Source organism: Hipposideros armiger, unplaced genomic scaffold, assembly GCF_001890085.2.
Source record: "Hipposideros armiger isolate ML-2016 unplaced genomic scaffold, ASM189008v1 scaffold_67, whole genome shotgun sequence".
NCBI classification, from domain to species: domain Eukaryota; kingdom Metazoa; phylum Chordata; class Mammalia; order Chiroptera; family Hipposideridae; genus Hipposideros; species Hipposideros armiger.
This window is the reverse complement of record NW_017731417.1, coordinates 2108241-2122473: the sequence shown is the minus strand read 5'-3', so window position 1 is coordinate 2122473 and position 14233 is coordinate 2108241. Positions and strand designations below refer to the sequence as shown.

Sequence of the window (14233 nt, the reverse complement as noted above, 5' to 3'; positions counted from 1 at the left end):
GGGGTGGGGTGGGGGGAGACAAGGTTAATCAATTGAATACTGAGAATGATGTATTAAAATCTCCCGTTAACAATGTGGATGTGATGTGGATGTGACCATTTCTCCTTGTAACTCTTTCAGTTTAGGTGTTTATATTTTGGAGCTATCTTATTGGAGGTATTCATATTTAGAACTGCTTTTATCTTCCTGGTGAATCAAACCTTTATAAATGTTTAATGACTCTCTTTATCTATAGTAATGATTTTTGCCTTAAAAACCTATGTTATCTGGTCTTAATATAGCTACACCAGCATGGCATGATACAATGTTTTCCATCCTTTTACTTTTATGTTTTAGGTTTGTCTCTTATAAACAGCATATGGCATTTTGTGTGTGCATGTTAATCACCTTTACCTTTTTAACAGATTTTTTAGCCTATTTTTATTGACATATTTGGATTGATTTCTGTCATCTCAGTTTGCATTTCTTTGTCCCACTTTTTCCAGATTTTTTTTTTTTCCTTTCTAGCATTATTTGAAGTGGATCGAGATTCTCCCACTTCTCGTTTCTTTTTATTTCCACCCCCCTAATGGTTTGGAAGTTATACATTTTGTTTCTCTTCTTTTAGTGTTAATCCTGGAACTTTTAACATGAATATTTTAAAATGTTTAAAGTTAATCAATATCTTTAACCTCCTGATCAATACAAGGTCCTTGGAGTGCTTTAATACCTATTCTCTACCACCCAGATGACACATTACATTTGCCCAGTACTTTGGTTCTATTTCAGTTTCTTTTTCTTTTTTTCAAGTCAACTTAGTCGTTATTATGTTGTTCCATTGATGGAATTTTCTTTGCTTATCATTTCTTCTTGTCTCTCAGACCATCTTTTTTGGATCATTTTCATTTTTCCTGAAATATATTTCTAAGACATCCTCTAATGAGTACCTGCTTTTAGTTAAAACCCTGACTTTTTGTTTGAAAAAAATTTTTTTCACCCTTATTCTTGGAAGATAGTGTTATGGGATATGCATTCTAGGTTGACAGTTTCTTTTTTCCCTCTCATGTTGACAATATTGTTCTGCTTTTATCTACTTCACTTGCTTTATCTTAATTGGTACTCATTAGGTGGTATGTTTTCCTTCTGAGACTTTCCAGTCTTCTCTCTCTTTTTTTTTAATGCTCTACAGTTTGACTATGATGTGTCTAGACATGGGTATCTTTTTATATGTTCTCCATGGGATTTGTTGGTTTTCTGATTCTAAAGATAAGTACCTTTCATCAAACCTAGAGAATTCTCAGCCATTTTTTATTTAGAGTTTGGATTTTCTCCATTTTTCCTTTTCACTTTGGAACTCCAGTTAGATTTACATTCTCTTATTATATTCCATATTGCTGAATTTTTCTCCCATATTTTTCATCCCTTTGTCCCTCTCTGCTGCATTTTATATAATATCTTCAGGTCTGTCTTCTCATTCACTAGTTTTTCTCACTAATTTTTCTCTATCAATTCCATTGAGTTCTTTAATTTCAAGGAGTATAGTTTTCATCTCTAAAAATTCTGTGGGATGCTTTCCAACGCCTGTCTTCTTAGTTTTATTAATCCGTTCTTCTTTTCTAATATGTTTCAATACCATTTATTTCTTTATTTGTACTTTACATTCTGTATCGTTATTTCAGTATTTGCAGACTTTGCAGTTCAGAGCCTGTAGTTTCTTTTTTCCGTTGTCTCTCTTTTTGATGGTGGCTTATTTCTTTTGTGTTTAATGAGTGTTTGATTATGAACCTATGTTCCTTAAAACCTTATCGGTGGGAATTCTTTGTGGCCTGGGTTTAAAGTTAGGCTCTTCCCAGAAAGGGTTCGTATTTTCTTCTAGGCACCACTGGGCACTTTAGACTAAATTTAGCTTGCAGTCTTTGGTCCACACAGAATTCTGGCCTCATCCCCACAAGACTTCAGGCGCGTGGTTAAAAATTCTCAAGGGAGGCTTTTCTTGTCTCCAGTTCCATCTGGACTGAGGTTGAGGCTGACTTGATCCACATGTCTGCCTGTGAAGGCAGTTACTTTTCCCTGGGACACCATTGAGGGTGTCATCATTCAAGTGCCCTAGCTTTTTGCGTGGTATGTTTACATTTATATATTTCTAGTGACCTGTTTGCTGGCATATGTGGTGATTTCAGCTTATGAGCTTTTACTTGAATATTTGCTTGAACTTAATCTCTGGGAATCCTACTGACCTAAATTCAGGTGGCTTTCTTCAAGAGACGATTTGCTTTCCAAACATCTGCTGGGAGCCTGAGGACCACTTGAACCCCTTCCGAGGGTTCACAGTAACCGTGGAGCTGCCAAAATCCATCTTCCCTCTCACCATTTAAGTTTGGGCATTTGCTCCAAGAAACCCTGGCTTTCTGGGTTGTGTGCTGCTCCCATTTCAGAGTATGTCCCTTTATTCTTTTGAATTTTTCATTTATGTGTGTATGTGAAGTTCTTTTGGTACATGTGAGCTATGTGGGTCTCTCAGGTTCCCCATATTCTAGTGAACCCAGCAATGACTTCGTTGCCATACTTTATTCGGGATCCTTTGCATGATAGTTGGAAGTATGCCTTCCAAATGTCTCCTCTGCCACCTGGTTGGATGTGGAAGCCTTCTATTCTCTTCTGGGTCTTCCCTCCTGTGGTTGACCCTGGACAGAAGCGTTGCACTAGCTTCAGCTCTCAGACTGTATCTACAGCCCCATAAATTCCACCTGCTTCTTTGCATGTGTGGCAAAAGATCAGAGTTCTCAAGTCAGTCCTGGGAAGGACAGCTTCCTCCTAAATCATAGCCTCTAGGTCGAAAGCCATTGGTTCCAGAGAGAACCCTAATGCACAGGTGAAAGATGGAGGCGACACATGCTGACTGTACCATAAGGGAATAAATAAAGAACAGGTAGAGAAAACAGCAAATTGGCTGTGTCTAATCAGAAGCTATACCTTAGCTTGTTAGGTGTGAGCATTGCTCATTCTCAGCCTGAACTAATGTGATTTCTTACCTTTTATGTTCCCATCTATTTGACGAGAGAACAAATACCCGGTTTTCATTTGAGACGAATAAAACGTTTTGTTGAGGCCTAGTAAAATCAGGTGGGTTTAATTTATACTCACATGATTATGTTGAGTATTGTTACATATAAATTCAGCTTAACCTGAAAACTTGCAAGCATTTCAAATGTATCATGTGTTCATTTTAAGGGAGGATGTGTGAGGAGGTGATTAGAAATGTACCTTCCAACATATTCAGGATAGCTGGTTTCTTCTTTAAGCATTTGGCCCCCTGTAATGACAACCCCTGCGGTGGGAGGGTTTTGACACCAAGTCGGTGCAGCTGGCTTGTACCAACATAAACAACATTGGGTTGTTATTAATGATTGAAGGAGCTTGTCACTTCCTGCTGAGTTTGTGTGTCATTTATGGATTATGAGCCCATATTAAAATCTCAGGGAAAGGTAGTTGTTATCAAGCAAGAAAGAGATACCTTTATATTTTAATTTGAACTCCCTAAAGTTACGTCTTTGCATCTGTGTACCTGTTTTCATCCAGAAATATTGTCAGTGGGTGTATTGGTTTTCTGTCTTCATCACAGTAAACGTCCTTCCCTGGGAGAGACATTTTAAATTCCTGCTTGAAAGATCTTTGAGAACTAGCTGGGCCAACTTGGACAAGTCACGGGACTCCCTGAGTGTCTGTGTACTTATAACATGGCTGAGCTGGGGCCAGGGTTCCAAGGTGTGGGTATGGAATCGCCGTTGGCACTCAGTGTGAGTCTGAGCGGCATCAGAGACCCTGCACTGCAGAGCCTTGATTCGTGGGCTGTGGAAGTGATTTCCCTGTCTGTTCTCCTTTAATTCCTGTGATCTCTTTAAGAAGACTGTCTCAGTTTGGTTTTAGGGTGGACATCTTTACCTCCCCAATGCTTGCTTATCTCCTTTAAGTAAGAGAAGTTCTCGGGCCCAGAATTTTTCCTCTTGTAATAGTGTGGAGCTAAAATGTTATATCATTGCTTTCATTTTAGTGTATTTCTCCCTCTCAGAACCCCAGATTTTTTATTTACAAAATTTTAAAATCTGTGGCAAGAGGAAAGAAAGCACAGTGAACACTATATGCTTCTCGCCTAGATGTACTAAGCACCAGCTGCAGTGCCTGTCTTATTTCTTACTGTTTTGGTCTCATGGTTCTCTCTCTCGCCATATGTATCCAGAGAGGTATCATATTCTGTTTTAACTGTGGTACTAAAGTGAGTCGTAAGCCCCATGTTATTAAAAAGGAAGGATTCAGAACCGAATTGATTTTTCTGGAAGCCTAACGGAACCCACTTTACTCATCCAAGTGTAGTTGGGTTCACTCTGAAACTGTTTTATGCTAGTTCAATGGACTCATTACTGAGTTAATTTCTGGATTTTACCGTGGTTACCTGAAACAGCAAAGACCAAGAGAACCATTATACGAGACTTTCATTTTCACTTGCTTTAATGATTATTAATAGCTACCTGCACAATTAATTACATTAGCCAAGTTTCAAATTGGGTAACACCTCAAAGGAATCTTTTCCTAGCCACTTTTATGTACTTAAGACCGAGCCAAAAAGCAGGAAGTCTGCGGGAAGTAGATATCGCAGAAGCCGTTTCCCAAAGCTCCGCGGCTGTCTTTACAGGCAACCTCGTGAAGAATTTCTTTCTTAGAACCTCTTTCCTCTTACTTGATGCCACATTCCCATGAGTCTCCCGAGCCGGCTTAGGAAGAAAGCAAGACGCTCAGGGTAAGCGTGTCACAGCAGCGAGCAATCTGACAGCAAGAGAGACCAAGTCAGAACTCGCACATGCCACCAAGAGCCATCCTCTGTGCTTGGCGCTTCCGTTTTCTCACACTGCCCTTTGAGGTAGAGAGGAGCCTGCTAAAGGGCACTAATAAATGATGCTGGAATACGAACAAAAGCCTGTCTTGCAAGCCAGGCTCTTTCTATAAGGACTGGGGGAAGGTGGCACGGATCTGGGATCACAGAGTGCAGGACAACCTGGGGGCCCTTTGGAGCCTGCAAGGACTTCACTGTGCAAATGCACACACATTGTAACTGTTGAGGTTTATTGCGATGGTCTTGTGACAGCTAGCAAAGGCTGAGTTTTGGTACTGACCCTCGTGTATTTTGCTGGCGCACTTTGCTGTGCTGGTAAACGTCACCGCCAGCTTAAATTTAGCAGAACACCACAGTCCCTGGAACTCGAGAAGGAGGGAAACCCTTTGGCCTCACTCGCTGCCACACCATTTACACCAGGGACTCTCTTCCCCTTTCCCTTGCTGTCTGGGCTGTGACCAGGGTCTCGCTGAGCCTCTGGGTTCACAGGGGTGGCAAGAGAGAAAGGAGAAAGAATAGCTGTCTCATTGGTAGCCCAGCCCCATAGCCTTTCCACCGGTGCGGTATCCTTCAGGAGTATCCACGGCCATCTTCCCAGACTTCCTGCTCTCTGCCCCACAATTCCATCGGCTCCTACATGTCAGTATATTATCGTATGTCCACTGCCTGGCACAGCGCTAGCCACTGGGGACATATCAGTGCAATGGAACATATCTCCTCTCTGTTCTGCCCCACACCTTCAACCGTCACGTCAGAAGCCATGTCTTCCACAGACCTTTTTCTTGGACCCTCCCCTGCCCCCTCCAGTTATAAGCAGCTCTTCCCTCCTGGGGATATTCATCTCTCTGATCACAGCTCCTTCTGAACACCTGCTGTGTGCCAGGCACCATCAGAATTACAGCAGCCGGCAGGACAGAGTCAGTGCCCACCCCAAGGAGCGTGTGGCCTACCCAGGAATCTGCGTCACAGCCCTCACTCTCATGCCAGACCCTGGTCCAGACACCTGCAGGCGCTCACTCACATCCTTGACCCAACAACCCCATGAAGTGGGTGAAATTACTATTCGCACTTCGCTGATAAGGAAGCACAAAGGAAGTCAGTTCATTGCTCAGACGTGACGAGATGATAAACTAATCAGGGGTGTGATGAATGCTGTCGGGTCCTGATGAGAATGTCTACCAGGAGACCCAGTTCTAGGGAAATTGGACAGGAGTGAGAGTTGGTCTGATGATGTTGCTAGGAGCTCCAGCTTGAGAGTCAGACTTCGGTTTCAGTCTCAGCCCTCTTGCTTATTAGTTGTGTGGCTTGAAGTACATCACTAAACTTTGCCAGCTCCTTCTGGCATCTGTGAAATAAGTGGACGCTAACATCCACTTTTTAGCGTTAAACGCAATCACCTATGTAGACGCTGCGTGGCACCTGGCAGGTGCTGAGTTTATAATAGTTGATGGTAGCTCACGGCTCCCCCATCTGGGATCTAACCAGGACTTGCTTCTCTGACTGTAAGCATCGTTGTGACAGTGTCTGTATGCGATTCCACCCCAGATGCCTCCCCCGGGACCCTCCCTAAGGCCCTGCATTTATAGTAGGTGTTCAGTGAATATTTGTAGAAGGAATGAATGAGAAAGGAAGGAAGTGCGTGAGTGAATAGCTGTCACCACATAGCAGGTATCTCTTTTGCTCAACGCCAGATTCTGTCTTCTGACAAAAGGCTCCTAATGTAGCAGCTTTAGAAAGGGAGTGGGCTTTTTTCTCTGAAGTACCCAGCCAACGTCGCCGGGCGGTGTCTACTCCTCGGCGTTGGCGGGTGTGCGAAACGCAGCACAGCTTGATTTTTACGGTTTAATGTAAGAGGCTGCGCTTCCACCGCTGTCACTTCAGAAGAGTGTTGTTTTGACGTCTCAGCGGCACAAATTGAGTGAAAATGCCAACGATGGGAGATAAGCAGGAGAGACGGAGGTGTCGGGATTTGGGACCGTCTTCAAAGCAGCGCCACCTGCTGCCCCCGCGCGGTTGGCAGATTGCTGGGTGGCGCGTCCACGGGTGGGCGGTGTCGAACGCAGGCGGGGGGTCTCACCGGAGGGCTTTAACCCGTGTCCTCTCTTTGTCTCCCACCCCTCCCCGCTGTCCTCGTCCCCCAGGAACGGCCTCCCCGGCTGCCGGATGCGGACTGAGAGCGAGCCGTCCTGCGGCTCCCCGGTGGTCAGCGGGGACCCCAAGGAGGATCACAACTACAGCAGTGCCAAGGCCTCCAGCGCCCGGAGCGCCTCGCCCGCCAGCGACTCCGTCTCCTCCTCCTCAGCCGACGACCACTACGAGTTTGCCACCAAGGGGGGCCAGGAGGGCAGCGAGGGCAGCTTCCAGAGCCACGAGAGCCACAGTGAAACGGAGGACGACGACAGGAAACACAGCCCGAAGGAGGCCAAGGATACTCTGGGGGACAGCGGCTACGCGGCCCAGCACAAGAAGCGCCAGCACTTCGCCAAGGCAAGGAAGGTCCCCAGCGACACGCTGCCCCTCAAAAAGAGACGCACGGAAAAGCCCCCCGAGAGCGATGACGAGGAGATGAAAGAGGCGGCCGGGTCGCTCCTGCACTTGGCGGGGATTCGGTCCTGTTTGAATAACATCACCAATCGGACGGCAAAGGGGCAGAAAGAGCAAAAGGAAACCACAAAAAATTAAAAACAAGTCACTGATTTGTTTTGAACTTACGGCCATTTGGTTTCAGCATGTCAGGAGATTTCTAATGATTTGTGGCAATATCAGCAATTTATTATTATTTTTTTTCTTTCTTTTTTTTTTTGGTTTGGTTTTCTTTTTCTTTCTTTCTTTTTTTTTTTAATTTACCCCCCTTCTTTGTTTTGGGCCCTTAAGAATTTTATTTTTAAAGGAGATTGAAGCCATAGAACTCATATTGACACTCAGCTGTTTTACAAAAGCTTTTCATTATCTGAAGACAAAACCGAAAAAGCCAAAATGACCATTGCTTCCTCCAGCTTGTCAGAAACACGTGGCTGAATCCACAGGGATGGAAAGGATAATGCCACGGGGACACCCATATGCAGCGCCTAGAAGGCACGTGTGCAAAGTAAAGTAATCATCCATGAGGCCCAACCCTTAGGTTTAAAAGGTCAGGATGTCCACCCAGTTGGGTTCACTGCGTGAAGGTGCGTGATGCAGTTGGGGGAAAGGAAGACATCCATTCCCCTAGGAGCAGTCTCAGGCTCGTGGCACCAGGCTGCAAATTGGGCCAGGAAAACCCTTGGTGTTGCCACACAGAGTGCAAGAGGGTCGGTCACCAGTCCTCCGTGCTTCTTAATCGTGAAGCCTCCTAACATCTTATGAGGTGGACGCTAGACGGTGTATATACACCAGCTGTCAAGGACTAATGAGAAGAAATGGGGTCAGTTTTTAGGGATGTTTCTAATCATTGAATTCTGTTCTGTTGGGTTGTCGGAAAAGTCATGACGCATTTTTGCAACGAAAAACAGAAAAAAATACATCATGACTTTTCTGACAACCCAATATATTAAGAGAATGCTCCACAAGCCATAAGCCTGAAGGTTGGCCCTGCACACATACACGCATACACACACATACACATGAGAGAGAGAGAGAGAGAAGATAAAACATGCAGAAAACAAGCTATGCCTTCTTAACTGCCCAACTGAAAATCAAGTCCAAGAAATGACAGTAGCTGTTTAAGGAAGGAAATAATGGTACATATCTTTTTCTGTCTGTCAAAACTATTTGATCTAAGTGAAAACAAACAAGCAAAAAGCTACGGAACCTGCCATTAGTATTGTGGTGTATTTGAAAAAGATGAAAGGCACATTGATGGGCAAAAAAAAAAAAAAGAAAAAGAAAAAATACTCCTATACTGCCCTCCAAATGGGAGTTTGCAAGTAATGTCAATCAGGATTCATCTTTGCAAAAATCAGTGATTTCCACATTCAGCCAGTGTAGCCAGCAGAAATTTCTGATCCACAATGCATGGATTCCTTCGAAAAAAAGAAAAAAAAGAAAAAAAAAATCACAAAAACAAACCTTTTTTAATTCAAAAATAACAAAGTTCTTGTAAGGTAAATAATGTATTTAGCATGAAGCATGAATTATTTTCATATAAATATAGAAAATAGAGAAAAGGCTATGCCTCTAATTTTTAAGCCCTTAGGCTTAGAGGTTCTTTTGGTTTTCTTCTTTTTTCTTTTTTTTTTTTCCTTTAATTTTTTTGTTTGTTTTGTTTTTCCCAATTATTTTGTTTTGGTTTTTTTGAAGCAGGTGTTTAAGGTTTAACCTTCTTCAGGGACAAATTCTGACTGTTGGGGAACTTCCTCTGCAATATAAAAATATCTTCACGTTCCGGTAGGGCCTGGATGGTGGAGCTCTGTGCTGCCTTGTCTGCTCTTCATCCCCGACCCCCTCTGATTCTCTGTTGAAAAGTGTGTCCTTTCTCTCTGTCTGTACATGTTTATCATGACGCAATAATTTGAGGGCAAACTTAGTAGTGAGTGTGTATGATTAGAATCAAGAGAATTACGGGACGCTGACTTGAGAAAACCATTACTGCGATTTGGCTCTAGGAAAAAGGCAGTGAATAATTATGCAAATTTGCCAGGAGAAGGGGAAACACACTAATGGGCCTTATTGGATGAGGGTGTGAGTTAGGGTACACGTGAAGGAGGAAGGGACACGGGTGTTGGAAGGACCAGCCCCCACAGTTTTCCTGTGACGCCATCTCACGGTGGGACGGAGGGGCCAGCCATCTCTACCACCTCAGCACATGAACCAACCTGGAATTAAGCCCACCTAGACTGTGAGAGCTGAATTGAGACAACAGGATGATGTCACGCAGACCAGAAATTCCTGTTATCTTTGCCTAAAAGAAATTATTTGGGGAGATCAAAAGAAATCTCTAGAAGAATATGATCTTCCACTCAAATGGAGGGAAACTATAAAACAAAAACACCCACTACCATAGCTCAGGATATGATGGTGAGGGAGAGGGATGGAATTGGGGTGATCTCAATCTTTTAAAAGGGGAGCGTGGGCCCGTGTGGAGCCCATCCTCCAGCACCAGGCGCTGTCAGAACCTCCATCTGCCAGGACAGTGGAAAATCACTGGTGCGCGCCCCATGTTTATCTTCCTCTGGGATGCTGATGAGACACCCTGGAAAAAAAATCAACACCTATATAACAGGTCACCTTTGTTACCTGAACCTGAGCTCTTCCAGCATATTTGTTCAGGGTACAGATGGGGATAAGGATGTATTTTTGAAGCACTATGTTCCCTGCATCTCGCACCTGACACCCCCAAAAGCCATCCACAGCTGTGGAACCTGAGCGACACTTTGTGTTGTCACCTGACCAAGCCCAGGAGACCCCCCACCCTCACCCCACTCCCAAGATAAAATTCAGACTTCCCTCCTGAAAGGCAGAGTAAACATTCAGGACCGTTTCTGGCAGGGGACTTCCAGTTAAACCCCCCCCACAGTGGGCTGTCTCCCCTCATTTCATTTTTCTAAAGGAGCAAAGACCTTTAGAAAATAATAAAATGCAATGTGTGTGATTTACTTTTCTGATCTCTTTGAGAAATAGATAACTATCTTATAAAAGTGTGTTCTTAACTCCGGAACCACTCTTTTTGCATAAATACCTCATCGGGCAGCTTTCTAAGGGTTATTTTCCTGAGTCTCCCGTGGCCCCTTCATAGGAGCCGCTGGGAGACTTCCGGGGGAAACTTTAGTGAGGGTACTTTTTTCTATTTTTCTTCTGTTTTTGGAGGCATACACATTATGCATAACCAAAACAATGGCTCAATTGTGTTTAACTTTGTATTTTGATTGTTGAGGAAAACAAAAAAAGTATCGATGTGTATGTGGCCGTTTGTAGTGAATTCATTGCAGAATGAGGTTGTCCGTGTCCCCACCAAGCCAAGGGGCAAGAGGCACCCTCTCTCACCCCCTCCTCCAAGAGCAGTAGAGAATTTTAAGCACAAGCCTATGTGTGAAAGCGTATTTTGCTCAAGTGTAATTTCACTTTAGTCTTGGAATTCCTTCCCAAACGTCAGGTGTTCTTTTAGCTTCCAAACTAGCATATGTATTCATTAGTCGGACAGATCGCCCGAGCACCATTCAAGGGGTGTGGTGGTTTTGCTTTCATTTCTCCTGCTGGGAGAATTGGCGTTTCCTGTGTCATTCCAGTATCTCACGTACTCACATGGGGCAGGGTGGGAGGGGGAAATGGGGAACTATAGCAATATTTAAAGATGCTTTGGAAAACAGCCGTGAACACTTCAGCACCATAACATCCACAGTTCCTTGCTGTTGGCCCTTGGACACATTTAAGAGAAAGAGACTGGCTCTTTTTTCTTAAATGATATACACATAGACAGTTATTTTTAATGCTACTACCGTTGTCTTTTTATCTTTAGTACTACGTGGAAAGGGTTTGTTTGCATCATAGATTTTTTCCCAGCCTTATAATATACCATAAGCTCCTACTCTCCCCCCCCCCCCCAATCCATATACTTTCAAGAGTTCTTTGGTAAAGCTATTTGAAGTGAAAAAGAAACCCAACCCGCATTCAGGTGGTGGTTGGAGACAACCATGGCCAAGACAGCTGTGGCAAGTTTCAGTCTTTGGGGCTGAGTTTTTAAGAAGGAATGTGTTGGAGGCCTTTTCCAAGAACTGATTTTTGTTTTTTGTAGAGGCATTCAGCGTGTCTGGCCCTTGCTGGGCATGGCAGTTATTACCATGGGGGGGGGGGGTGGGGGGGAGTTCTGGACGAGGCCATAGTGCTGCATGGTGTTTCTGCCTGAGGATTAAGTTCAGCCTGTGGGCTTTGTAGAGTGAAAACCACCCGGATGGCTTTTGTGCCCAGCTCAGTCCTGGGACACTCCGGGACTGCTCGGTGCCAAGTGCTGTGTCCCGCACACAAGCGTGGGCTCTTAGCCTCTCATTGAAGGGCTCTTGGAGAAGGAGTCAGAGTTATGTACAAGTGACCTACTTGGGAGGGTTTTCCATATGGGACTGGATTCAATTCAATGTGACTTCTCTTTCCCTTTAAACTTGATTCAGGTTGGGAGTTCTTTCTTTCCGGTGGATCACAGCTGCCCAGATGTTGCAATTTTATTTTTATGTTTCTGTAGAGAAGTATTTTTCTTTCATCTTCAGGATTTTTGCCACCAAAAGAATACATTTGAACTCTGTGTCCCCTCCTAATTGTGACTTAACCAGTGTTGACAGTTAAATCCTTAGTGTCGTAGGTCCCGGCCCTCCAATACTATATCAAACACTGTTATGCACATAATGCAGCACTGTGATCTAATTTAAATAATACTTTTTTATTATTTATACTACTATATATAATATACATCAACACTTTTGCTATATAACCTAAGTGGATAACCCTCTTTTAGTTACCTGCCAAACGGGGACTTTGGTTTATATTGCAGTTAACACAGTTACAAAGTTGTAATGGTGTCTTTTTTTTTCTTTTCTTTGTAACGGAATGTGTAAATCAAAGTATATACATTGTATGGTGTTCCTGTTTCTGGAGTTTTCACGAGAATTTACACATGGCATTCAGTGTTCTGTATAGACCCGCCTACCTTTGTGAATTCATCTGTTAATCCCTCTTCCTTCGAGAGAGTACCTGCGATGGTGGTTAACTCCTTGTTTTCTCTCTCTCCTACTGGTCATTCTTGAATTAAGCACAGACTTGTCAGCTCGGTTGCTTTATCATGAATAATGCGTGTGACCTTGCCATAGCTTCACTGACCAAAAACTAAGGAAGAAAAATACGATTTTAAAAATAATCCATCTTTCAATGGCAGAAACCGATGTGTCTATGGTGCTGTATCCTACTGTCTGTCATACTTTTGAAATCAGACCTAGGTGAAAGATCACTTCAGACTTACTGTGATATGCTCACAAGTACCCTTCCTTTTTGTTTTGTTAGCGTTGAAATCAAGACTATTTATTTGGAATACATACGACAGTGTTTTCCACTGTATTTCATTTGCAAAAGTTGAGAACAACCTTCTCTACCTTTTGCAAATAATTAATATTCCATCTTGGATTCTCAAAGTCTTCGATATGGTGAACCTGTCAAACTAGAAATTGTATTTCATCCTTTCATCACTGTGGCCTGAGTTCCTCACCCCACCCCACCCCTTTTTTTTTTCTGATAAAACGTAGCACAGTTTCAGTTATTTAAACATTAAGCTTTTCCTGAGTATGTATGTTGAGGCCATCGGAGCTCATACCTGATTCAGTAACCAGTTTCATGCTGTGTCATTCACACTCACTACTTCTACTGCCATGGTGAAAATGTGGAGAAAAAAAGTATTTGTGTGTGTCTGGGAAGCATTATACACTTGTACATTTTTTTATACTCTGATTCTGTAACATTTCTGAGTTTTGTTTTTGTTTTACAGAAAAAAAAAATCTATAACAATGATAAAGCAATCAGAAGACCAAGAGGTTTACTGTTGATGCTTAGGGTCATCTGACCTTTGCTGGCCAATAGACCTACATGGCCAAATTAATTTACTAAAGTAATAATTTTTCAAAAGCCAATTTTTTTTTCTGTACTTTCTGTATGAAACTGCCAATATCATGAATAGAAAGACAGAACCATAGAGGAGAAAGAAAGTGATGTTCAGTTGCGTTTGTGTTACCTGAGGGAGCCGTGTGGAGGCGGGGGCAACCGGCCGAACTTTAGGGACCTGATAGCGTTGCTTTGGAGGTGTCCATACCTGCATTTCGCATCCTTCATATGTAATCATATTGCCAAAGACAAACTATTTCATCATTTATTGTAAATAACACTTTCCCCCAGACCTACCATAAAGTTTCTGTGATGTATTGTCTTCCAGTTGCAATAAAAATTACTGAGTTGCATCAATTGAAGAACAAGGCCACGGAGTATTGTGTGCACTGCGTCTCCATGTGCAAATGCTGAGCAGGAAAATCGGTTCTGTTTCTTAACTGCACTAGGGTGTGCTGCTTTGTCACAGTCCCACTTTTAGGGACTCAGCTGCACTTACTGTACCCATCCTCGTGCCCGCTTTCCTTTTGGTGGGTAATCACACACCTTTTCTAAAAATACACAAGTGCGCAACGCAAACTGGGCTCCCCTGTAGGTCACAGGAATTCCAACCCTGGTCTAAAGAGTTGCCGGACACTTGTCACTTGCCCAGTGGTCACTGGGCAAGAGTTGGTGCTAAATGAAAGCTGCTTGAGTTTAAAAAGTGAACTGCCTCATGAAGGTAGCCTATGACTCATTAACAAAAATCACGGGCAATACTTAATTTGAGGAATTTGACTCTGGTGGCAGTTTTTTCTATTGTCTTGCAGTGTT

The 14233-nt window shown here is 43.2% G+C and overlaps 1 protein-coding gene across 6 annotated transcripts in view; it reads left to right on the top strand.

Annotated features, from left to right (window-relative positions):
- The window catches only part of FOXN3 (forkhead box N3), a 383907-nt gene extending 370125 nt beyond the window's left edge, over nucleotides 1-13782 (top strand). For all 6 annotated transcript variants that reach the window (XM_019642323.1, XM_019642325.1, XM_019642324.1 and 3 more), the window contains one exon: nucleotides 7009-13782. In XM_019642323.1, the coding sequence (XP_019497868.1) occupies nucleotides 7009-7549 (541 nt within the window). In that variant the 3' untranslated portion in view covers nucleotides 7550-13782. The remainder of the gene's footprint in view (nucleotides 1-7008) is intronic.
- The last annotated feature ends 451 nt before the right edge of the window (nucleotides 13783-14233 follow it).